Genomic DNA, 26,395 nt, shown 5'->3' on the forward strand with positions numbered 1-26,395 from the left:
TCGTGGAAAGTGCTGGTCTAGGGTGGAAAAGCCCCAAATCGTCGAAAGCAGGTGCCACTCCGCTCATCGTCTTCATCTCCATCATCATCATTTTTAATGTGCAATTCTATTTTGGTCCCTGAAATTTTCGTGGTAGATTAAATGAAGGCAATCAAGTCGTTCTGTACAGACTGTGTTGGTAGATTAATCAAGCAGGCATTATTACCCAAAAATGATAAAAGAAAGCCACATTTGCTTAGAAAGTTCATCAAAAACTCGTCGAGATACAAAATTACAATTTTCTAAAGTAAACGTAATAAATATTCAAACATTTTATTACCTAAATATTTTGTATTACTATACAGAATGTATTATAGGCTTTATACAAAACAGAAACATTTTTATACGAATTCAAATTCAAATGCTCAAGAAAAAGTTTACCTTCTGAAGTTCCCCAACTTCCTAATCATTTCGCTTTCAAGCCCACATAATACCCGAAAAAATAATTAGTAATTGCCTAAGGGCACGTTTATCAGCTATTTTTAACCTGAAGCATGAGTAATATCTGGCTATTGAGCTCTTTCCATAGGCGATTCAATTAAAGTGCTGAGAATGAATGTCTGAAGCGCAGAACTAAACCCCTTATTGATTAATGACATCTGTTTCCATTTGTGTGGCGCTCTCTCCTTGCTCCATTGCGTTTCCCACTGCCATTTACCGAAATTGACAATTTAATTTGCAATGAACAAGCCAACAAGCCAGTGACGGACAGGATAATGCAATAATCAAAGTGAAGGATAAGCCAGAACAGAACTCACATATCGTGATTGTGATTGTGAATATGAATACGAATTTGACACCCAGACAGGTGGAACAGGGGCGGGGGTGTGGGGATTGTCTAGTGCACACCTGAAAGCTAAAAGAAAATAAACCGAACCACTTACACCGCTCCCAAAAGGAAAATCAATAAAGTGTCTTAAGAGTAAGCGGCAGAAACGAACTTTGAGCATTTGTGTGCGGTTCCTATATAGATAAATGGGCTGAGGGGGTTTTGCACTGGGGCACTGGGCACAAGCAAATACGATTAAACCAGCCCACAACAGCAACTTTAAACAACAAATTTAAAATTAGAATTAGACAATTAGACAAATAGGCCGCCGCGGGGTGGCAAACTGCTGGTAACACGTGCAAAAACTACGGCTGCTTCACTTCCATACAGGGCTCAATGTCACACACACACATGCAAGGCGGCTGTTGAGGGGAAAAAGGCGCGGCGCACGGGGCGTATGATTTATTTAAGCGTCTATTAAAGTCCTTTCTATTGTTTCGCCGCCGTTGCCGGCGCAGAAGTGGTTGTTTTTATTGCCGCTGTGGTTTACTTTTGCTCGTGTGAAGGACATTCGTTGAACTGCAACGCATTCGCTTTCGGTAAAATAACTTCAAAAGTTCGCATGACGAAGGGGCGTGTACTTTTTAATTAACAAAACAGCCACAGACACAGTAGTGAGTAGTGTGTAGTGTGTAGTGAGTGATGTGCGGCGGCATCTGAAATGGAAATCGCATCAGATATTTTAATTGCTGCTCTGCTCAAAACAAAGCCACTCTTCACAGACACTCTTGCTATTGCAATACTTGAAAACTATAACTTTGTCAAACGATTCTCGACTGGCTTAACAATTTTAATGAACGTTTATTGACCACTTGAAGCATTTCGGAATTTGAAAGACTAAAATATTTGTATCCATTAATTCAGGTATCTTATTTGGTAAATTCTAGAAAATGGGTATTTCATTATTTGGTAAATTCTAAAAAATGGGTATTTCATTGTTTGGTAAATTGTAGAAATATATTACATTTGATTTCCATTTAAAGGGATTTCTTGTGCAAACACAAAACAGAGCAAATCAATTTAAACAAATAAAACGAAATAAATACATTCTACTTTAAATATTACAATTGCTCCCAATATTTTTTTAGATTTGTTTACCGTCAGATTGCGGTGAAATTCAATTAAGCTTAGACAAACCCGCTTCAAACGCAAGCGAAAAAATAAACGATTGTGAAATTAAGCGGGGAAAATCAATTAAATGATGAAAATATAAACGTGAAAATTAAAATCGATCGGGGTCAAGTGGGTTTCGCTCTCATCGCAATTCATTAAATGCTGTTTCCCCCCGGATTTCCCACCATTCCCCCTGCAAAACGTATGAATCGAATTGAAAACTAAAATTCTGTAATCATCGAACCCTGAATTTAGGTGTCTTGCATCTTTGGACTGTAGCGAAGTTTGCCTAAAAGATCGCAGTCGGTAGGTAAATTTGCTTTCGTTGCATCAGCAAGTCAAATTATCGAGCGATGCTGAAATTAGCCAGCAAATTGAGAGCAAATTAAATCACCAGAGCAAAGCTGAAAAAAAAACCACAATGTTACACAAGCAAACTAATTTCGATTTTTACAACTTCAATTGGCTGCTAAAATATCCACACTCAAGACACGCTGAAATTTGTTAGATCATTTTCTTTGAGTTTCACGCAATATTATTATGCAAATTTCGTAAAATTAGATACCGCTTTTATACAAATTGGCTGTAAATTAGTTTAGTTGAATTGGTAAACTGGCCTATGCCCTAAAGCATGTTTTATCCTTCATTTAATTATCCTTTTCCTTCCGTTTCACAACCACACACATTGAAAAAGAAAAAAAAACGAAACGAAACGAAAGAAAACAAAAGGACTTGGCAAAGTTCGTTATTCAAATGCTTTTGTGATTGTCTTTTACAGCAATAATTAAACCCAAGTTATTTCACACTCTTTGAGCGATTGTTGAGCAAGTGCAAATGCCGGGGTAATAGAAATGGCTTTCATAGCTTTTGAGTTCCCCATTTTACTTTCCACGAAGCGCTTCTGTCCGTTCTCGTTTTCATTTCGTTGCTGTGCCACGTTCTCGATTCGCGATTAATCAATTTTTAAATCGTTCTACCGCATATTTCTTTCCATTTCTGCCGCGGCCACTCAACTTTTGTTCGAAACTTCCCACAACAACAAACAAAAAAAAAACACTTGCAAACACCACAGGACACTTGCAGCGAGGTCAACGAGCCGGCATCGACGCATCCGGAGCCGGAGCTCATCATCAGCTGCCACCGGGATCAGCGGGATCAGTGCCATCGGAATAATCTCCAGAGGGAAAGCAAAGTCATCACCCGATCACAATCATCGGCGTCGACCGCGCCGCATGCTCCAGTGCATCAACTGAAGCAGCAGCAATCTCTGCCCACACCTCTAACCCAACAGCCCAGCCACAATCCGCACCACAATCCCCAGACCCCCAAGTCCGTCTCCATTCTCGTCTACAAGACCCTGAACACGGTCTTCAAGAGCAGCCGCAAGATCATCGTCCGTGTGTGTGAGGTGGCCAGCGCCAAGAAGTCCTTCACCATGTTCAAGTTCAACAAGGCCGCCCAGCAGCAGCGGATCGACAATCGGAACAGTGCCGTCACAGGACACGATCCCTTCGTCCGACCACCAGTGCCCGAAAAGTGAGTGCTCCCATGTGCCAATGTGCCGAGAGTTGCGGAACTCCAAACTGGATGGGTGCAGATAGGTGTTTGAAAGGCTTCTAGGCACTTTCTAATTTGTTAAATACATTGGTTCATACACAGCATTGGATCTTAAAGATTCGTCATCTTTTCTAAAATTCAATAGTTTGCTCAGTAATTTAACAAAAATGTAAAGCTTTGGAAACTCAATGTAAGCGCTGAAAGCGAAGTGAATCCTTTTCAACCGCCTAACTTGAAACAAGTTTGAAATTCCGAAATTCCAATACCAAATGCCTCCGATAACCGATAACCGACAACCGATTTCGAACGCAACAGGAAAGTGAGGAACATTATGAAGAAGCTGCACAAGGCGAACGGCCTGAAACGCTCCAACTCGGCCATTGAGTTCGATGTCTCGGCCCTGACGGCTGCCAATCGCCGACAGATCTACAGTAGGTGAGTACCCAACCGATCGGCGAGAGATACATACATATATGCGTGTGTGTATATGGGACTTCTGCAATGTGTGTGCGGGTGTGTGTGGGTGTGTGTGTGTGTGTTAGCCCCACTCACACACTCAAGCTGAAGCGAGCACAGTGCACAGGTACCTCGACTTATGATTTAGTTGATCACACGTTTTGGTTTCGTTAAGTGAAAAGCTTCTTTGACGGACCAAGATGAGAGGAGAAAGAGAACACACACTTATCGCAGTATTTTCTTTTGTATATTGCTCTTCTTTTCATTTGTTTGCCAAATACCCACCAAACCAACCAAAAACACCCACCGCAACCACCACTGTGTACCCTTCTATTTGCAGCAATCGGTCGGCGAGCTCGGAGCAAGATAACTCAGATCTATCCGAGCACTCGGAGAAATCGCCGCTGGTTAGCGCGAGGTTAGACAATCTAGCTAGGCTCTTCTTTAGCAAGTCGATGCCAGCGGAAACCGGAAGTAGAGATACCATAGATTCAGTACTGACAACAAGGTTGCATTTACTACTCTACTCTAAACTGTACTAACTAATCTACTATATTTCGTATTTAGCTTGCGCACCCGCACCCACCCACACTTGATATTCAGAACATCAGCTAGAATCACTAGTGTACAGATTTCGTTGCCAAGTTTTTCTGTTGCTTGCCGAGTTTGATTTCTTTTACTTGAGTTTTTGCGTTACGTTTCCAGCTCTACAGCACTTTGCATGCCAAAAACGAATAGAATTAGAGACCTGAAATGCTTTTAATGTATGCCACACGTAGAAAAATCACCAACAATTCATTTTATTCGAACTTATTTTGATGTACCACAAATGCACAAGTATATACATAGAGATAACGCAAGTAATGCGGAGGAAAAACCAACTAATGTGTCTAATGTTTTCAAGAGGTTTGAAAGGCAGCCACACAAAAAAGTAATTAACTTGAAAGCTTTTGTGGGCAATGATTTTTTAAAATCAAAAAATGTATACTTGCTTACCCACATACATATTTGCCTTAACATTAAACAGACTCTTTTTCTCGGTTGCTGAATATTTTGCCCAACTTTGTTCGAAAAGTTTTTCATTCGAAATGAAAAGCCAAAGGCATTGCCAAAGTCAAAGCATTAAGTGCGATGATAGAATGCATTTCCAAACCACTCTCATCCCCTATCCCCTATTTTTCTTTTGTTCCAGCGGCAGGTGAAACTTTTCCAAGGTGAAAATTCCTCAAATTAGATGCCCAGGCACACCGTACAAAAATTGCAAATTAAATTATCAACTTGGCAAAAGTTCGCTCGAAAAAGGGCGAAAAATTGATTCGACAGTGTGTGTGTGTGTGAGTATCTGTGAGGACTCTTGCCCCTCCCCCTTTCCCTTTCCCTTTCCCTTCCCTTCAGCCCTCCCCGCAATTCTACGTGCTGAGCCGTATGATGAATGTGCAAGCGAGCGTGAGCATCTGTTCGTGTGTGTAAGTGTCTGTCGATGTGAGTGGGTGTGTCTGTGTGTTTGGGTGTGTTTGTGTGCCCCTAACGAGCAGGTGAATATGCATGTGTGGGTGCCGCAAAGTATGCAATAAAAAATTTCACACACGAGCACGTTAATTACGCGCGGCATCCGAATATTTCAACTTCAGTTCCCCGCCAATCGAGTTGGTTTGACTGTGAAGTATCTATCCACGATGTTTTATAGCTAAGCATTTCCCAGAAGGGTTTGACCCTGGAACTGTTGGGTTAATTTGCTTTGATACATCGAAAAAGGTTGCTACGCAATTTCACCCGGTTTTTAAAGGGACTTTCATTTTAATTATCATTTTATATTTGGCAGCTGGTCTTATAAACTAATTGGATTGTTTGCCAAAACAATTGACTTAGATATATAGACATATCTACAACATTTTGAAAAGCCTTCCATAAACTCCTTAAAGCTGTTAAAATGTTTTATGACCTAGGACGTTGTGAAGCTTGACATTTCCGCTGCAATAAAATCGAACTTATTCATTGCAGATAGTCTAGAAGGTTAAACCAATTTATTTCCAACTTTTGTAAAGAGTTCAGACATTAAGCCTTTCCTGCAGTTTTTCGTAGAATTTACCCACCCCCTGATTCTCTCCCACTTTCCAGAGTTGACAAACAACAAGTGTGTCGAGTGTTTGACAAATATTTAAGCTGCAATATCAGCAAGAGTGAAAGCGAGGGAAAGTCACCTCTCCGCCCCGCAACAAAAATTAGCTTAAGTCAACAAACAAACAAACAGGAGAAACACTCTCCAGCAAACACACACAGTTGGATGCTAAAACCCGCTACAGCTGCAATCGGAGTCAAGGTCCTTTGAGCAGCAGGGAAATGAGAAGTATTTCACATACGCACCGTTGGCCAAAAGCGCAAGCCGTGCGCCTAAAGAGACAGGCAATGGGCAAAGAGTTTTGCCAGCTTTTGGTTGTTTCGGTCTAGCTGGCACACACATACACAGAGAAAAAAATATACATATATATTAAAGTGAAAATGACGAAAGGAGTATCTTAGAATGTAATGATTGGTATTAGAATAGATAATGCATTTAAAACGAATTGCCTGTCAAAAATGTGTGCTAAGAGAGGTACAATGTGGTTTTCCTGTGTGTTTGTGTTTTTATTCCGCTTCTGGAGGTTCTTGTGACGCAATGAAAGTGAAATGGGGTGAGAGGAAGAGAAATACGCCTCTTGGCCAACATTTTATGCCACACACGAACACACTTTCACTCTCTTTTTGTCCCCCTGCTGCCCTCCACTCTCTACTTTCTTTCTACTTTCTACTGCTCTTCGTTTTGCGCATTATTAAATTTTCAAACACATGCTAAACTTAACCCGAGGATGTGCTTAACCTTCGCTCTGTTTTGATTGAGTGGCCCGTAAGTGTTTGTTTATGAGCCCGGCTCTCAACCTCTACTACCAACTTTTTTTACATTCTATCTGCCTTTTGTTATTCCGTCTTCTAACATCTCTTTCTCGTATAAGCCTCCCAGTGAGTGCAGTTTGTTTAGCTTTTCTTCTCTTTTTTCATTTCGTTTGACACCGTTTTCATTTTGAGTTTCTTTTCTGCACTTCTCTCTCTTTGTACACCCTTTCACTTGCAACAAATAAACAAAAAATAAATTGCTCCCAAAAAAAGGCAACCGAAATGAAATGATAAACTCATGCTTCCGTTTCCGCTGCGCCATTGTGCAGGCAGTTACTTCCTCTTCCTCTGGCCCTTCCTTTTGTTTTCCGTCCTCATTGAGTTGCAAATTCCTTCGTCCTGCGGCACCTTTCACAACTTGCCAGAAAAATGTTGTTCTGTCCAAATTATTTTGTGCCTCTCTTTTTTTGGGCAACATTTCAGCAACGATTATCCGTGACCTATACATGACAATTTTTTGTGCTTTTTTTTGAGGTATAGATTAGGGATAAGGATGTGTGGTCAGTTGAATGAATATTAAAGATGAATATTTCATAGAGACACATACCCCATTCAACATTTGGTAGAATTAACAATGTAGACTATACGAAATGTACAAATTTATTTCGAAATCATCATTGTTAATGAATTAGAAAGCCCATAAAGCCAAGTAAATAATTACAAGTCACACTAAAAAGATTCATCTAACCATTGGAATGCAGAGTGGTGACTGGTCCTTATACATATCTTGCGATGAATAAATAAAGATTCTGTGAATAAATTAGATAGTGTGAAGCTCTGAAACTAAAATGAAATGTGGGAGCTTGTGGGAAAATGTATGTCAAGTGCTCACTCCTGTTTATCGTGTAAATACCTGCCCAAACTGAGTGTGATGCGATGAATGTTGAGACATCTTCGAAAAAGCCATGTCTAATTCATTTAGTTCTAGTTGTACTATACAAACAAGTTTCCTTAATTAGCAAATCTTAAACTAAGTATGCTCTTAAATCATTTTGTATCCCTGAAATCCAAACGAACTGAAAGCTAACGATTGGTTGACTTTTTTTTAGGCCCAACATCAAGTACCAGTACTCCGCCTTGGACAGTGGCAATGGGATCGTGGAGCGGAGTCCGCGGGAGCGGGCTCAGCGGGAGAAGGCCCTGAATGCCACGCAGGAATGGATTCAGGGTGCCAATGGGCGCTACGAAGTGATTGCCCACCTGGATGAGATCGGTTCGAGGCATGGCAAGAACTGGTTTCTGGTCACAGATGCCTCGGTAACACATAATTTAAATATACGTTTTATCTCACAGCTTAATGTTTTTACGTATTTTAGGTACGCACGGATCGTCTGCAGACTCTGCTACCTCTGCCCCCCGACTGTGTGGCCTTCGAGGATCTCCCGCCCAACGAAAGCGCCAGGGAAATACTCATGGAGCTCCTGGGCTCGCTGCATCATCCGTACATATATCCCGTTCTGGATTTGGGCTTCTTGCGCAACAGCTCGTATAACTACGCCTGCCTGGTGACGCCCTTCAACTCGCGGGGCAGCCTCAAAGATCTCATATATAAGGTGAGTAACTACCCAATCCAAGAACCCAAAATTCCTAAGTCTATTCCTCATTTCAGGCGCAGTGGAACGAGCCGTGGACCAGGAAGTATACGCGTAAGCCAAACGGCTTACCGGTGAGCCAGGTGCAGCGACTGGGGCGACAGATCCTGGAGGCACTGCTCTTCCTGAAGGAGCGCGGTTTTCCGCTTCACGGTCACCTGCACAGCGGCAATGTCATCCTGCAGAACGGGGCAGCCAGGTGAGTCCCCCTTGTCCCTCTTGTCCACCTTGGTTTGGGGCCCACTCAACTGTTAACTAATTTAATAATGGCTGCAATATTTGATATCGAATCGGAGCCCTGCCACCCCACGCCCACTGCTAGATTTCAGTCATTCAAAATTCACCCAAATAGAACCGACATCGATTTCAGCCTAAATGGCGAATTAAAAGCAATTCCCCAGAATCGCTGGCCATTTCAGGGCACTTTAAATGCATGTCCCTGTTTCGGGAACCCCTTGATGTCCCTGCCCCCTTTCCATTATCCATGTAGCAGTTGTGCGACAACGCGTAAGCGCCACCCACAGCTACCCACTTGCAAACATCGTATGGGTGTAACAAAAATAAAGCTTTAGCTTTTTGCCATTTGCCATTTTAAAAATAAATGGTTGCCACAAAAAGTTGCTTATACTGCAGCCCAGGAAGGGGGCTAAAAAAGAGGGAGGGCGGCTTTTGGATGGTAGAATTCCTATAGGTGAGAGTCGATTAAAGTGCGGATTTTCTGCGTTCAAGTTTGCGCCAAGTGCATGACCCAATTTTGCTGCCTTCGTCGCCAGGGCATCGCTGTGCGCACTGAAGAGCTGATTTTCATATAAATTGCTTATACATACGTACAGCCATCGATGTTGATAGCTTTCCACAGGAAAGTTGAAAGACCAAGGAGAAGAAAATGGGTAAAACGGAATTTAGTAAGCTGAAAAGCTGATTGACGAAGTAGAAAGGAAAATACTTGCTCAAGTGGGATTGAAATAAGAATTTCTAACTTCTTGCAATAATAACAAAGGAAAAGATTTCATGTCTGCTCAACGCTTTCATTGTTTTATCTCAGCTGCAAAAACATGGATTTATTTAACACTCAAGCGTTTGACTGCAAATTTAGCTACAACTAATTCTTAGGTAGCCTATGAATAAATCCGATATAACACAGCTTTTGGTATTGAAAATACCTTCTTTTGTATAGATATTGAGCTATCTGATTTGCAAAACTAATTAAAATTATCATAGTATAAACAAAGCCAGCTGGCAACAAAAGCCAACGGCAACTAGCATCTTCAGAACCTCTATTGTCAGCCAATTTGGAATACCTTTGCAGCTAGTCAGCAACATTTAGCCTAATGAACACTGGGAAATGCCGGCAGGACCCTCGAACCGAAAGCCCCAACCAATCCCCGAGATACAACACAGTGTAGTGCCATAATATTGTCATATCAGGTCTGACATACGCTCTTTGTCATAAAGGCACAAAGCCGGCGGGGAACGAGATGGCAGATGGTACCAGCTGCCTCTCGCTCGCACGTAAATCCATAAAAGTAGACACTTTGCGGCCGACGTTTGCACGTGTTGGCCATCAATATACGGCGGGGTATCGGCCATCGAATATGTTGCATAATTAAGATCGAAACAAAAGGGAGGGAAAGGAAGGGAAGGGGTGCGCCATTTAATTATGAATTTTCCGTGACATTTATTCCGTTTCCCCCCACTCCGCCCATCAGGTTATCGGGCCTGGAGAACGGCCTCCTGGGCCTCAGTTCGCGCATTAACGCCGTCATGTGGTCCCGCTCGGTCACCGAGATCGAGAACGTGGACATCGTCTGCTTCGGCCACCTGCTCTACGAGATGTGCACGGGCCAGGAGCTGGCCACCCCCAAGCCGTCCATGCGGGTGCTCGAGATGGAGCTGCAGCACTATCCACAAATTGGCCAGGTCAGTACAGTCCATTCATGCAACACAGCATGCCAAGAGCTTTTGTTGGATAAATACCATTATCATTTTTATTATTATTATTTTCTTTTTTGTTTTATTTTGCAGACAAGAAAACAAGTAAAGTATAGTTTATTTGCTAGCATCCTAGTGTTACAAACTCTATACTTAGACCATGTAATCTTCTTTGCAGATCCTGGAAATATTAGGTCTAATCTTTGAGCCGCCTAGCGGTGTCTGCCCCTCCGTCGAGGACCTAGTCCTTTGCGATCTGTTTCGCAGCATCGATTTGCGCGAGCTGCGCGGTCCCTGTTTTAGTGTAAGTACCTTTGTGATTATGTTCTATTGGATGCTTGCATTCAGCTAATGCCTGATGATACTTGCAGACAATTAAGCCGAGCCTCAGCAGGTCCACCCTGAACCTGCTGCAAGCGGTGAAGAAGCGCCAATGCGCCTCCCTGGGCCACTCCCTCAGTGAGGCCAACTCGCCCTGCACGCCCCCCACGACGCCGCACGATCGACGAACTGGGTGAGTGTTGCCCCCACGTAGCCCTTATTTCACCTAGAAGCAAACGTGCAAGTTTTACTCTGTCGGCCACTGGCATATCTCACATTTGTCCCTCACCACACACACACTGACTCATACTCTCGGATCATTGTCATGTTTTTGTCGGCGTGTGAGGAAGGGCAGGTCTTGTATGCTCATCCAGAAATTACCAATTCGGTGCAGGATTAGGGTTGCGAGTCTAGACTGCAATGTATTGTCGTAAAAAATTAACATACATAACTATTTACAAAATACGTTACAATGGCTTTAAAATGTATTCCACTAGCGCCTTTAGTTTTTCTAGTTTATTTAAATTAAGTTTTACTAAAAGTATTCAGTTCTAGTAGCTTAATTGATTATAATTATTATCAGTAGTAAACTTTTTGACAGGCGGCTGTTTTCACTTATTGACAACGCCTAACCTAAATTACCATATTAGACAGGCTCTATTAAATGCAGCTGAGTTCCACACAGTCGGGAAATTTAATAACGATCGCTAATATGACTGAAGTGCTTCATAACTGGTTTTTAACATAAATACTGTTTGAACGCACTTAACAGAAAATATTTGTACTGGATAGAACGAAATTTGAATAGACCGCAAAGGTGGGCCCCACGTTGGGCGCCAAATATGTATAACCCCGCACAGAACCGCTAATCCACTTACTGTGCACTCGCTTTTGGGGCTAATAAAGAGAAAAGCACACACACATCTGAGAGGATTTTAAACAAAAAGAAGCAAGAAATGACGAGAAAGCGGGAAAAACTAACGCTGTGAGCGGAGATAAAGCGGAAAATGTTGCCACAGGCCTGACGATGTGCGTGTGCCTGTGCGTGTCTAAAGGTAATTATGATAATGTCCTGGACTCTGCGCCTCTGCGCCTCGGACGGGTCCAACCCCAGAAACCGTAGGCAGAATTTAAAATTATGCATACAAGACAGGAATATAATTGAGTGATAAAAGCGAGGAAACAAGGAACTAGCCGGAGAAAAAGTCCCAAAACAATAAATACAGGGAAAAAGTGCTCATTTGCTGCCTCATGTATATTTAAGCATCTCTGACCCTGTGTAAATTTACTCTGCTGCCTTAAAAAAAAATAATAATATAATTAAATACTCAAACGCATGTTTTACTTTCATAATAACTAAGAACATACATATGTAGTGGAGGATTTTTTCAACTAAAGTATTTTTTCCGTATGCAATGTTTTACTCTCTCTTTCTCTCCTAACGCCTACTATGTACTACTACTACTCAACTTTGTTGTGTGTGTATGTGTGTGTGTATCTATCTAACTTAGTGTTGCGAAAGCGCCCAGAAAACCGTTACCGTTGCAGTTCCCGTTACAGTTGCCGCTACACCAAACCCATCATCTACTACACACATACCGATCCGCTCTTGAATGTCTCTCAACGTTCATTTTTGTTTACATTACCTATGTGTGTGTTTTGTTTTTGATTTACAAACTCTTGCATTTCTGCATTTGTTTATTTACATAACCCGTTCGACTAACAAAAACCAACAACAACTACAACAACAACATCAGTGTTCTGCCTGCGCCCTATGAAGTCTTTCGTATGTACTAAACCAAACCAAACCAAACTAAACCAAACCAAAACCGAACCGAAACCAAAACCAAAGAAATCCGAACCCGAACCCCAAAACCAACAATGAACAACTCACAAAAAGTATCTCACAATTCAAATTTACAAAACGAATATCGTGTGAAATAAAACCCAAATGAATACCTGAATAAAATTAAATAAAATCAATATACAAACCGATAAAGCAAACACATCATTTTTTGTACGAAAATTAATGTTTTTATACCAGACGGAGAATCCGAATCCAAATGCTGCAAGTGCAAAAAGTTGCGACTGATAGTGTTTGTTGTAGCCAAATGTGGTAAGTGGCAAAACTTTTGTATGCTCCAACCACCAAGAGAAGCTGCACCGCCCAGCAAGCCAACCACTTTGCACCACCAAATCGAACCTGCATCGAGAAGGGCCAGCAGGATATATATATATTTATATATGTATATTTATTTATTTAACGTGTGCAAACCACATTATCCAATGTCTGTTGTTTACTTTGGCAAATTGCAATTTAAATGTTTCCCCCGCTGTAAGTTATTTGCTCAACCCTCTCCAATGAGTCCCATCTATGCAGCTTGTAACAAAAATGTTTATATTTAACTTTATGTTTATGTTGTTTCTTGCATGCTCTAGAGAAAACCAATTAACTGGGTTAGCGGATAGAGTGCAGTCAAAATATTGAAACTAAGGTTGAGAAATCACAGAAAGCTCTTAATTGTGGAGCCATTAAATGGTAACAACTTTCAATTTTAGCTTTGAATCATAACTTTATATTCTGATTAAAAGAAGACTAAGCTCGAATACAACCGAATGATAGGCTAGACACCACACCATATCTTTGCTGCCTAATTGAGTTCACCGCACTTTAAGATATCCATGACACAGACTATCCATATCAGCCTACGAACTATGGCCATGCATCAGCATAGCTGCCACTTTTTGGGGCACTAATTGAGTTTGGGAGGAGCTTGAACGCAGAGCAGCCAACTCGAGCTTGATTGAAAACACGCACGTATTGCCGCTTCTAGTGCAGCACACTCTCGCAGACATACTCACAATTCCATCAATGCATTCATCGCATACAATGACATGCCATGGCTTTTCTGCATATCCTGAATCCGAGTCCTGAATCCGAACACAAAAGAAAATCGAATCAGGTGCCGGTAGCGCTGCCGGATCGGAACGAAAAATTCTGAAAATTCTGATTGTTATTCTCTGCCCTTTCTCCACCACACTCCCAATTTACTTACCTGACCCATGCCGAACCCCACCCGCAGTATCAGCCGCACAATGGACTCATTTGACATATCAAGCGATTCGGAGGAGGGTCTCCTGGAGGAGATAGTCGTCGGTGGAAGCTGCCATCGGCAGCACCTGCTCCGCCTGCAGCAGTGGCACTCCGCCCACTCATATGCCCACTCGTATGCCTCGGAGTCGCCCATTCACTATTGTGACCCTGCGGCCGTCTATTCGGATGATAATAGCCAGGAGCCGGGTCAGGATCCCCAGCCGCCGACCATTCGCTGCAGCACCAGCAGTCAGAGCAACCTGGATGTCCTGCTGGCTGAGGGAGCCGCAGACGAGGTGTACGAGGAGCAGGAGGAGGAGTACTTTGAGCCGGAAGAGGAGGCCAGTGGCTCCTCGGGAACGCAGAGGCTTCAGGCTCCAGCCTGCACTTCGTCGGCGGCTGGGGCCTCCTTCAACCACCAGCTCACTGCCGATATGTGCAACTACAAGAACTCGAAGAGCAGGAGGTTGGAGTACTCCCTCAAGTGTCTCAAGTATGGCCGCAGTAATCCCTCCCAGGACTCAGCCTTCGGCTCGCTGACCGACAACGACCTGTCCATTGGCTCGTCCAGCATCAGGTTAAGCAGCTTCCAGTCCATTTCATCGCCCATCGACGAGGGCGTGGAGGATGTCATCATAGCCACCACCACGGGTGGCAATGAGACGTGCCTGGAACTGGCCACCATTCCCAGGAGCATGGTCTCCCAGGACTCGGCGATTTCATCGCCCTGTCGCGAGAGTTCCCCCAACAACTTCCTGCACATCGACGATGCCATGTCGGGAACGGGCTCTACTTCCTCCGGCTCGAATTGCGGCTCCTTCGGAAATATACGTCCCCAACAGTTTCCCGTTTCGCTCTCTCCAAAGATTTTGGTCACGGCCACCAGCAATTCGAGCAGCTCGTCCTTGGCCTCCACCAGCAATGCGGGTCAAGGTCCGTCGCAGGGTCATGGACAAGGACATCCCCAGCAGCAGTTTGATCCGCCCAAGATTCTCGTCAACGATCAGAACTCCATCTACACCACATCGCCCTCGAAGCGATCGGGGATGATAGAGGTGTTCTCTCAAAAATATCGGGTGAGTACATCTAAAGTAACTTCTTAATAACCTAGCTTTATTTGTATAAACCTTGCCAATAGTCTTGCGGTGTGAATGAAAGCTTAATTAGTGTCCCTTCCAGGTGAGCTCCTTCGAGGACATGTCCCCGAAGCGAACCTCCGACAAACAGCACCTGAAGCACGTGAATCGCCTGGCCTTTCGCTCCTTGGAGGAGGAGCGTCGGATCGACAATGCCTTCCTGCCCATGGCAGATCGCACCCACTCGGACAATCGCGTGAACATGCAGAGCGAGAAGTACAAGAAGCTCACGCACGCCTCGTTTCGCATCAGCAAAGGTCAGGGGCAGGACTCGCCCACGGCCACGCCCACCAGCCAAACGTCGCCCGGCCAGCCTGGCAATTGCATCGAGATGCAGCGAACCGGAAGGCAGACCCTCTGGCGGGACAGCAAGTTCTACCGCAAGAACAGGATTGCCAAGAGCAACGACTCCCTGATGGAGAACAATCCGTCGCCCAGGATATCGCCGTGCTCCCTGCGGGACAATCAGTACGAGAGCAGGAGCAGCTCCCAGGCCAGCAGGAGATCGCTCAGTGGCAGTCAGCAGATGCTGAGTGTCACCACCAGTTTCTGTGGCAATGGCAGTGCGTCCAGAAACTCGGCCCGGTACTGCAGCTCCAAGAGCGAGGACTTGGGCGAGTCCTCCGACTATCTGCGCGTGATGGATGCACGGAAATCGTACTCCGAGAGGCATCTGGTGCGGCTCAAGCAGACGGCCATCAACAACACGCACAGCGAGGACGACATGAGCTTCAACGATGACAATAATCAAACGGTATCATCGCAGGGTCAGGGGTTACGCGGGCAATGCGGCATGCAGTACAATCAGAAGGAGCACCACCAGAAGCACTATCAGGGTGGCAGGTGGAGCAGCAGCTGCTCCATTGGCGGCCACCTGAAGACGACCAATATTAAGACCACCTCGCTGTCCGCTCAGTCCAGCCAATCGAATTTAGTGGCCACCGCGGCAACTGCCAGCTATCGCACACCATCCAAGTCCCTCGACCAGAGCATCGCCACCATCGCCACTATCGCCACCATCGCCATCCCGAAGGTCCATCCCACCACCACCCAGAACAACACCACCACCAAGGGCAGCAGCAAAACCAGCACCACCAGCAGTGACAGCAGTAGCAGCACCACCAGCTCCTTGGACGAGTCCCCGTCGAGACACACCCTCAGTGGAGCCGATCTCTCGAGGATCTTCGTGATGGACATGGACGATGCACCGGGCAGCACATGCAGCGAGGAGAAGACGCCCCTCCTGGACAGCGTGGAAATGTCCCCGATGAGTCCAACCGATCCGGAGGAACCCGACCTCGACAAGCTCTAATGGGCACCCCGATTACACTAAGTACACGCGCACATACCGATACGTTTTGAGCAGCCGAAATGCAAAGCATGTGATAAAGAAACCAAAAATATAAATGAAATCGAACGGGGAACCATAAAGTTACAGAACTACTAGGCTAGGTACGAGATGGTAGGCGGAGAAAGGCCACTGAAAGAGTTATCAGGATAGAGGTATTGAGTTTTATAGTACAAAGACGAACACCATTCATTTAACTTTCATCTGAGATATCTTGTATCGGTACACCAATTACCTTTAGAATTATTTAAGAATTTAACATACAAATTCTCTTTTCTTATCTTTAATATATAGAATATCCATTAATCTTCCCGAAAACTCTTTCTAAGGGCTTTCTCCAGTGCCAGTGTTGGTTAAGGTAAAGCAATTCAAATCTGGGTTCGACACAAACACAAAGACAAACACGTACACACACCCACTCACAATTATATGCAACTATAATTGGGCTGCCCCGCCTTTGCTAAATCCACACAACCACACTCAAAGCTTTCTTCTGGTAACAATAATATTTTTCTCTTTATATTGAACTTTAGCCGATTGCTTTTACAGCAACTCGAAATAAACTAGAATACGTATTTCTCTACTAAAGCTTATCTCTAGACTGCTAAGCCACGAGACAACACAGAAAAACCAAAAACAAAAGAAAAAGGAATACCATCCTGCTGATTAGTTGTTTTTTAAACAAATTAAAAGGAAAGCCGTTTTCGAATTATGCGGAATTATACACTTTACTTGGTAGTTAATTGAATAGTTAAGACTTGAAAGCTTCGCAGCTTGGCGCATTGAAAATGTTTTACTGTAGCTTAAAATCGTTTTAAGCCCCCCGTGGAGCGTGTTTTAAATATAAATTTAAAAAAAAAACAGAAGATATTCTAGGGAAATAAGTCCAAAAGAATCTTAAGAGATCAAACAAAGCCAAAGAAAGTTAAGCCATTGAATGGAGAATCCAAGGCAGCGTTGAAAGTATCCAACATATAACGAAGAACTTAGATTTCTTTAGTCTTTTATCCTTTGTTCAGAAATTACACATTAGCCAGCACTTATCAGCAATATCGCAACGGAAACGTAAATTTTAACCCATAAGAGTTAAGCATTGTCGTATAGAACGGCAAACAATAAAACAATACAGAAATGCAATCAAATTTACTAAAATATCGGTAACGAAACGAAGGATATCACAAAAGCCACACACAATCGAACACGAAATAAATGTACTCACTGAAGATCATATATATAGAATATAATACTAGACGCACGCACTTGACTAAGACGATCGATTCAAAAACCAGCCCCGCCCACCCGACCTATTTGAATATCTCAAATGATCTGCCACAAAATCACGGAGTCACAGAGTCGCCCTTAGTTTGATTATTCGTAGCTGATGAACGTAGCTGAGGAGCATTGTTTATGGGACCCTCTAGAATGTATGTACATGTATGTATCCCCAATATCTGTAAGTTATTTTGCTTGGAATTGTTTGTGTACCCACTTATGTAACCCCAAAAGTCGAGAAGCCCTTGAGAACTAACAAATAAACGAGATAACGACGTACATTTCGAAATAGTTTTAAAAAGTTGGTGGTAGCACTGGAAGGGAATAGATGGGAAAATCCTTGCTATCGATTGCACATGCACTTCTAATAAAAAATAAATCTAAATAAAAGTATCATTTAAGAAAACCCTTTCTTCTTATTGGACTTTCCACTGCTTGACTACTTTTGAACTGCTTGAAGCAGTACTCTTCTTGCTCAGCGCCTAATTTGTGAACTGCATGATTTACGTGGCGACACCTGGTGTTGGATGATGTCACTTGTAAAATGATTGAACTCCTGTGTGTAAAATGTAGAAATGAAATGTGCTTTAAAATTCGTAATACATTTGACAGTCTGGTAGCACTTGATTTGTATTATACAAAATTTTGACATCTTCAGAAATGTAAACAAAAACGAAACCGAATTTTACAAGATTTCAAATGAATCGAAAAAACAAAATTAAAGTTTAAACTGCAATATATTTTTCTTTTAACCTTTACTGTGTTCATCTAAGCAACCAATAATTCTTTTTTTGAAATAATGAGATAAAGTTTTATTTTTTGATTAAGTCTCTAATATACATATTTAATTATGCAACGTCAGTCAACCAAATTTAGTTTAAGGAAGCGAACCCAGAATTTCTTTAATAATTATTTATAATAATTATAATTTTTGGTAATGTGTTGTTATTTACCAATTCTAAAGCAAGATTTTAATTAGTTTTTTGTTTTAATAGTCATCTCTGAGCATTTTCGAAAAACTCCGAACTGGGCAAGCGTGACCAAAAAGCCTGGGTGGGAAAAAAACTCCTTTGGCGGCGGAAAGGGGAGTAGCACACCCATTTCATAATTTAGTTGCCATATTTATAATTATGTCCTGTCATGTCCTGTTCCTCTTTCCATGTTTCCATCTCTCCGCTGTTGCTCGCCGCTCTCCTCGCATCCTCCAGCATCCTAAACAAACAATCGATGAGCATATGACAGCAAAGTAATAAAATTCACCACCCCTCCCCTGCCCTTCTACCTGACGAGGGTTACGTCATTCGTCCTGTCCGCTCGGCTTTGTCCGCTAAATTTTGTCCATTGTTTCAGGAGCTGCAATTATGGGAATTTGGAATTTCGAATTTGGCAATTTTACGGACACCGAAACGAAACTGGACGGCGGTCAGTGGCGGGCTAACAATATAATTTACAGCGCTTTTGTGTAGCGAGGCGTGAATTTACTACTCAAAACTACTGCTGAACCCCCCGTCCAGTTTACAGTGCGACTCTAGTCCAGTTAATCGCATTTGTTGGTTTTGTAATTATAATGCCGGGCAATGGCAATGGAAATGATTTTGGCATTTCAATTTGTACTGCCAACCGCAGTCTTCGACCCCTTTTCCCGGTCACTTTCCATTTCCATTCCATCAAATTTTGTATCCTTGGCGCAGGCGCAGCTGCTTACTACTTACTACAGATCCTCCCCTGGCAGCGCGTGCCGTTCGCAGCAGGACACTGTGTCCGTTCAATCCTGGCAATGTTTTCCCTCGGTTTTTCACCTTTTAAGTGCCAATTTCGCTGCTTTTCGTTTGTACAGCAAAAAGGATTAAAAGGACTTCTCGCGGTCGCCTTTGTGCTCGGCCAATTTACCGTGAAATTCTCTTCTCTTCAACTGCATTCAATTGCGGCGGGATTTGGTCGCTGCACTGAGTTTTTCTGCCTTTTCCCGAACTTTTCCCCGTTTTTTGCGCCCATTTGTCAATTGTTTTTTGCCGCGGTGAAAGTGACAAATTTCCGGTGTCCCATCTGAAGATTTATGTCCCGTTGCAGCCATTCAACCATTCAAGTGGCTCAGTGGTTGAGTGGTTTGGTGGTGCCCAGGCCCATTGTATCTATCTCTCAAGGGTTGAGGGGCGTGGCGGGTTGGCGATCGAAAGTCAGCGCAGTAGATTTATGCGATGCATCTATGTGGAATTGGCAGGCAGACGATCGCCGAGGGAGTTCACTCTCGGTTGGTATTGAAAAAGGTGGAAAAAGATACGAATGTTTCAGAATAGCTGCCATTTACAGCCTAGGAAAAATCGAAGTATACCTCTGAACTTTTTTTTAGTTCAGGGGAATCCTCACAACATCCCACCAATATAAACTTTGTAGTACCCTCTGAAATCCGTTTTTCTGCAAATATTGCACACATGTGCTCAACTTGCCGCAGAAATTCAAAATCAAAACCGCGCCAATGTGCAATGTGCAGCGACGCGTTCTGGGACATGGTCAATGCCATGTCCAGTTTCCAGTGTCCAGTGTCCGATTTCCACTTGCCCATTTTCACAGCTCGACGAGCAAGTGTTTTTGTCATTTAGCCGTACTCCGTTTTCCGCACACGCGAAATTATTCTCGCATGAAAAATGGAAAAACAAGTTCGCGACCCGCGCGCTGGAAACTCAATACGCGTGTGCACCAACATTGTCATTCATTCGTTCATTCATGCACCAGTCACTTATGCATTCAAAGTTCTCACAAGCGCATGTCGATTTTTAATTAAAAAATATTTTCAATCGCCTGGCCGGCCAACTGCTGGGAAATTAGCCTCAAGTGCCTCGGATTGTCAAGCTGTGCGCAGGCGCAGTTGAGTTTTCAAGTCCTTTTCGCGTCCAGCTGTCCATAAATCATCCATCTATTTGGAATTTCGTGTTTCGTAACGCCGATTTCACTATTTTTACGGCCTTTTTACGAGTGACCTCCTCGCGTTGACCTCCTACGTTCGAGGGATGGTTAATCGACCTTAGTCAAAGTTTTGTCAACGTTTATTTATGAGTCTCGCATCTCGCTGTTTTTGGTGGATGATTCTGATTTGTTTTTTGGTACTCATACATGGCAACTGGACAGAGTGAAGTGCCGGCGTTTTGTGCACTAATGAATTTCTGCTGTTTTGCTATTTTAAGAGATGTTAAGCTGCATGTACACGTTTGTGGAGGGAGGGAGAATTTCATTACGTCCTTTTTAAAAACATGGGCATAATTAAACAGGTATTAGCGATTTTGACTTTGTGAATATTAGAACTTAGGTGAGTTTGAATGTTAGGCCGTATATTAATAAATTTAATATGCATATTTAATACATTCTTTGAAACCAGTACGCATAATTTGCAATTGTTTTTTATTAAAAGCTTTGTTGTTGTCTTTTAAAAAAGGCCACATTAATTAATCTCTATTTTTTTTTATTTTGTTATAGCAATTTTATTGATTTATTTTATGTCCACTTAACATAGTTTGGCTGTAATTTGATTCACTTTTCGAACGAATTTCCCAAATTAACATCGAAATCATCTCAGCAGCACGCCTATCATAATCAACCATTATTACATAATTAAGTGCATATAGCTCCCATTACCAAATTGTTTGTTTGGCTCACTCGCAGTTCCATTAATGGCTCGTTGCCAAAAGTAAAAAACTTTCTTTTATATTCGTCGCCCCACGAAAAGCAATTAATGTACCCATATATTACTGATGGACATGTCAAGTAGCCCATCATCATGATGATACACGACATCATCAACGTGATCATCATCTTCATTGACGGCCCGCAATCTTGGACTTAGTTTTAATATTCAAGTACGCTGCATTTGATTTGTTTTTTTGAAAAATCGAATTTCGATTTCACCGCACGTGCAAACGATTAATTTTATATATTTTATATAGACGTTTTTTATAGGCCTCCTTAATTCGGCTGGCATTGTGAACCTTCTCCTGGAAATATCCTGCGGTGCCTGCCGATTTTATCTGTCTCCTTTATGAACTTTTTTCTTGCGCTTCATTTGCACCTTTTTTATTCGTCATTGCGTTTTTTTGGCATTCAATATAAGCCGCGCCTGCAGTTGTCACCCGTGGAGAATCCCAAAGTGGGAAATACTTTCACTAGAGAAAGGAGACAGGGGAAATTCAGGATTGGTTGGTACGCGAAATTAAACACCCGATAATTTCCTGTCGATTGTAATGGGAAGTGATAGGAATTAAGTCCACAATTAAAAAAGAAGTTGCTAAAGAATGCGGTAGTGACGAAGTATTACACAAATTTTGGACTGGGACAAGCAAAACTGATTAGGAGTTTCTATGTATTAAAAAGGAAACTTAGCTTCGTAAAAATATAATTATTTTTTAGAAGTTACTCTTTATGTTAAAGGGTTCAAGGAATTCGATTTCTTATAAAAATAAATTCTTTCCTAGCCTTTCTTATACCGACTAATTGATGGTTTCGTAAAACCCGCAAAATATTTTACGAATGACATAAACTTGATCTGTAGATTATGGCATGTAAGCAATGTAGCTGTTTAGAGGCTTTATGGAGGACTCCCACTTCTGGTTCACCCAGCCACGCCCCTCACCCATATTAACCCCTTAGCGACCACCCCGAAAAGTAGGTATATTCTCGCCCGCGTTTGGCGTGCAAATCCCGACAATTATGCGGGTTTTAAAATGATTGCTAACCCAAAGCTGCCGCGCTAGAGCCCCTGGGCTATTTGCGTAACTCTCCGGCATCTGGATGCTGTCTATATTAAATGGAATTGCCATGTACATTACAATTTTCACGGCTGAGCTGAGCGGACACACCTCGTCCGTATGGGAAGATCGCTCCGGGGCAACTGTATCCGTGGTCCATGTCCATAAACGCAATCAACCACTCCAGAGTCCAAAGAGTCCAAGAACAAAGGCGGCGGATGGAGCTGGTAGGAGTAGCTCGTTTGGTGTCTGTACATTTGCAACAGATTTTTTCAAGTGCAGGCGACCACTTCAGCTCGGCCAACCCTCCCCCTTCGGTCGCCCCTTCCCACTACTGCTTTTAACCCTTTACTGCCTTTACTGGTAATTTATGCAAATTAAAGCGCACTCCATTTCGCGCCATCACATAAAAAAAAAAAACAGAAAAACAGAAAAGCAGAGAAAAGAAAAATACGTCGGACAAAAAACATATATTCTATACTTTGATTTGTTGTTTGTTTGGCTGTTGTCCGCTGGGCGCAGGCGCAGCTACAACAATTGTTAATTGTTTCGCTTTAGTCGTTATTTCGAAAAAGGAAACGGAAATACTGAAAACCAGACAGAGGAAGAAAGGGTGGAACACTCGTGCCAGCAACTTGTGGCCATATAAATTGTCGTTAATTGACGGGTGCCTTCAAACAAATGCGCTAACTGTACCGAAATGCACTACAATTTATGTGATCTGGAACAAGAAATGCATAAAAATGGGAAATACAGCTATTCATAAATCAAAATTCATTTTATGAAGATTTTAAATAAACTGATACAATCAGAAAGAATTTTAAATCGAAAGAGGTAAGCTATTTTTCTCTATTACATCTGATGCTCGGCTTTAGTGCTGTCAAAATATAAAAACAAAGGCCAACTCATGAGCATCAAATATGTTTTCTTATCTCGCCTGCATCTCGCAACTTTCTGCCTCAAAACATTGTTTTGGGCTTGTCAAAATAGAGGACGAGGATCCTGGACCACTGCCGAGGATCCTGACCACCTTCCCTGCAGATCATGATTTCGTTTGATTTCGAATCGCCGATACGAGTATGGCAGCGACCACTTCAAAAGTGCTTATCCCATCCCATAGGTCCTGGGTCAAAATGTTTCATTTCTGAGCAGAGATTTTAACACGGATGCTGTTGGCCGGAAATCAACCCTCGGCATCTAAATCTGCATGTTTGTTGTTTTTTAAAACGTTTTTAATACGGAAAATGTCACAAAAAATATCAGGAGCAGTGGGCTGACGTGCAACGGGTTCATTTGAATCGAGGGAGGGAGGAAAAAGGATCTGACGATGAGGATGATGATGATGATGAGGCTGCGCCCGAGTTTTTGATGAGCTTGTAATGCCCTCGATGAGCTTGGGTTCCGTTCGGGTTTTCGGGTGTTGCAGCTGTCCGAGGATTGAAAATGTTTTGTCTGACTGAGGTTTGTGGATTTGCCGATCTGCCAACTCCGCGGGGCGTGTCCGCTGCTCTTTTTTATATTTTGATAAGCTGACGTTTTCTAGTTGCAATTATGCACGCCACATTTAACAATTTACCAGGCGCCTTTTCATTCCGCCCAGCAGGTCACCGAGCACCGAAGATTAAGCTGTCATTTGCGGCTGGCTTAGTGCAGTTGCTGACGACTTCCTTCGCACAGAGACACTTTTTTCAGTTATGCCCGAAGGTCTTGTAATTTTGAATGACTGTATTAGGACTTATTTGTAGCTTGTAAGTTTAATCTATTTTCCACTAGGAAACTTAAAGTCGCAACGGCAGACTTAAGCTGTCAGTCACGGCTTAAATCAATTGCTGACAACTTTTTATTCGTTCGTTCTTTTCGTGGCCTTTGTGCCCGCTCAATTGCCGCCTTTAAATGCTTTATTGTCGAGTGCTCAAGAGCTTTGTGCCCTTTTTAATTTCTTCCCCCGCGACGGGTTTGCTTTTATCTTAATTACAAAAAATGTCACGAATAAAAGAAGTAATTTGCAATGCGGAAATGCGACAGTTGCGCCGCCTATGAAGTTCACCCGCTTCCAGGGCATCCTGTAGTCCTTCTTTTCAACACATACTCTTGGGGATAACATCATAGCGAAGGGCCCTTTAAATACACTTTGATAAGAAAATAATAAAATTATGTGGAAATGCATTACACCTCCTTTGGTGTACCACTAATTCTTAAATTGAGAAAGGCTCTGTTAAGTTTTCACCATTTCTTAGGGAAAAGTTGAGCCTGAGCTCTTGGCCACAAGTGTAAATAGCTATCCACATGTATCCCTTTTAGCCGTGCTCTTTTTAATCGTTAAATGCAATTGCAGCGGCTTTCGCTTCCAGGTGAAGTGTCGTAAAGGAATGAAATGAAAACTGCCTCCCGCTCCAGCGCATTTTCCCTTTGGCTTCGTCCTGTCACTTGACTATTTCAGGCTGGGAATCCTCTCATGCTGGGTGTTAACTACCAGAATCCCGCAAAGCGACAGTGGCAATCATTTGAGTTATAGTTATAGGACTTAGCACTCTAACAAGACTATATGTTAAAGCTTAGGGTTCGAAAACGAGAAAGCATTTCCTTATTAATTTATTTATATGGTTTGTAAATAAGGGTTGCACTGCGTTCATAACGCTAGTTATAACTAATAGGTGTTCAAAAACATTAATAAATAGTGTATGTATATCTTTATTTATTCTATGAATATAATAATACTTCTATTTTCCAAGTTTACCACTGTCTAACATTCCTTTTGATATTTGACTTCCCATCGCGGCGAGTTAACTGCTGGTGTTTTGGCTCCAGTTGCCTTTCCCCGCCAGCTGCCAAGTGTAATTACACTAAACTGCAAGCGAAATGATAACTATTATGGCATGTCCTTGCTCTACTGAGGGTTAGGCATTGAGAAATTGATATTGCAGACACAATTTTCCATGCTGTTTGTGCTGTTTTGCTACTGGGCTAATTCCTTACCCAAAACAACAGTCGCCCGCCAGATAATCAAAAATAAATACGCAGCCAAGTACAAATGAACACACACACCCGAAAACAACACAAACGACGAGTAGAACTCTTAAATAAACAATGTTGCAATTTCTGTGCAACAAAAGAAAATAGAACGCAAATGGGAAATGCGTATGGGAAGGGGGAGCTCCTGGAAAAATCGAAAATGCATCAGAAATTCAAATGCCACGAGCCAAGCGAAAACCTTTGGTTTCCTCACTCCTGGCTATATTTGCACTGAAAAAAAACATGGTTACTGCACATTAATTAGAAGGGAGTATTATTATGCATATCGAAAACTAAATAACAACTATTTTTTATAGATTCATAAAAGCAAAAGGTTAGTATATGTTATTTGATATACACACATATGATTTAAGAACTGCGTATAAATGTTAAATATTTCTCCGAGTGTTGGCATATTTACCAACATAGCTCTATTTGCCATGTCCCGGGTGAGAATTGCGCAAGTGAAAGGGGAAGGGGAAGGTAAGTTCAACGGGCGAGGATTCGTCCTGATTTTGATTCTGGTTCTGGTTCTGAGTCTCTGTTTACCCGCCTCCGGCTGCCTTGGGTTGTTCTTGCGTGTTGCTTTCTGGTTAAGTGAACTGTTTTCCCTTCTTGTTTTCAGGGCACGGGTTTTTCCAGGGCATGGCGAAGGGGTAAGGAAAGTGGCCACCGGTATTCTGGTGGCTTGTGGTGCACCGTGCTCAGTAGCTGCATACTTTGCTGCGTAGTGCTTTCAATTAAAGTTTAGCGTGACTGCCTCCCAGACGGAACTTGCTGGCATAATCTTATCTAAGCTGATGGGAAAATCGCCAGGTACTCCGGCAACTCTGATCGATGTGCTTATTGCTATGAATCTTGGCTCAAGCGTTGCTTTACTTCGATAAGAGGATTGTGAAACAGCCATTACATGTTTATTGTTTGTTAAGTTGATGATAGCACCATTTAAGGTCTTTTCATATAACCAAATATATAAGAATTGCTTAGAGGCATTCCATTAAATCTGTATTTTCTAGTTGTCGCTTAG

At 42.6% G+C, this 26,395-nt stretch overlaps 1 protein-coding gene across 3 annotated transcripts in view; it reads left to right on the forward strand.

Moving 5' to 3' along the window:
* Window positions 1-17,858, forward strand: part of LOC122626198 (serine-rich adhesin for platelets) — a 33,821-nt gene extending 15,963 nt beyond the window's left edge. Inside the window, exons 4-14 of one of the 3 annotated variants that reach the window (XM_043806364.1) lie at window positions 3,054-3,517; window positions 3,854-3,973; window positions 4,335-4,502; window positions 7,975-8,182; window positions 8,242-8,478; window positions 8,535-8,716; window positions 10,227-10,437; window positions 10,628-10,753; window positions 10,821-10,963; window positions 13,854-14,940; window positions 15,044-17,858. In XM_043806364.1, coding sequence (XP_043662299.1) covers window positions 3,054-3,517; window positions 3,854-3,973; window positions 4,335-4,502; window positions 7,975-8,182; window positions 8,242-8,478; window positions 8,535-8,716; window positions 10,227-10,437; window positions 10,628-10,753; window positions 10,821-10,963; window positions 13,854-14,940; window positions 15,044-16,312 — 4,215 coding nt within the window. In that variant the 3' untranslated portion in view covers window positions 16,313-17,858. Of the gene's footprint in view, window positions 1-3,053; window positions 3,518-3,853; window positions 3,974-4,334; window positions 4,503-7,974; window positions 8,183-8,241; window positions 8,479-8,534; window positions 8,717-10,226; window positions 10,438-10,627; window positions 10,754-10,820; window positions 10,964-12,513; window positions 12,887-13,853; window positions 14,941-15,031 lie in introns of those variants that run through there. The other 2 variants (XM_043806365.1, XM_043806366.1) reach the window with 2 other exon arrangements.
* The last annotated feature ends 8,537 nt before the right edge of the window (window positions 17,859-26,395 follow it).

The sequence above is a fragment of the Drosophila teissieri genome, chromosome 2L (genome assembly GCF_016746235.2).
Source record: "Drosophila teissieri strain GT53w chromosome 2L, Prin_Dtei_1.1, whole genome shotgun sequence".
Taxonomy (NCBI): domain Eukaryota; kingdom Metazoa; phylum Arthropoda; class Insecta; order Diptera; family Drosophilidae; genus Drosophila; species Drosophila teissieri.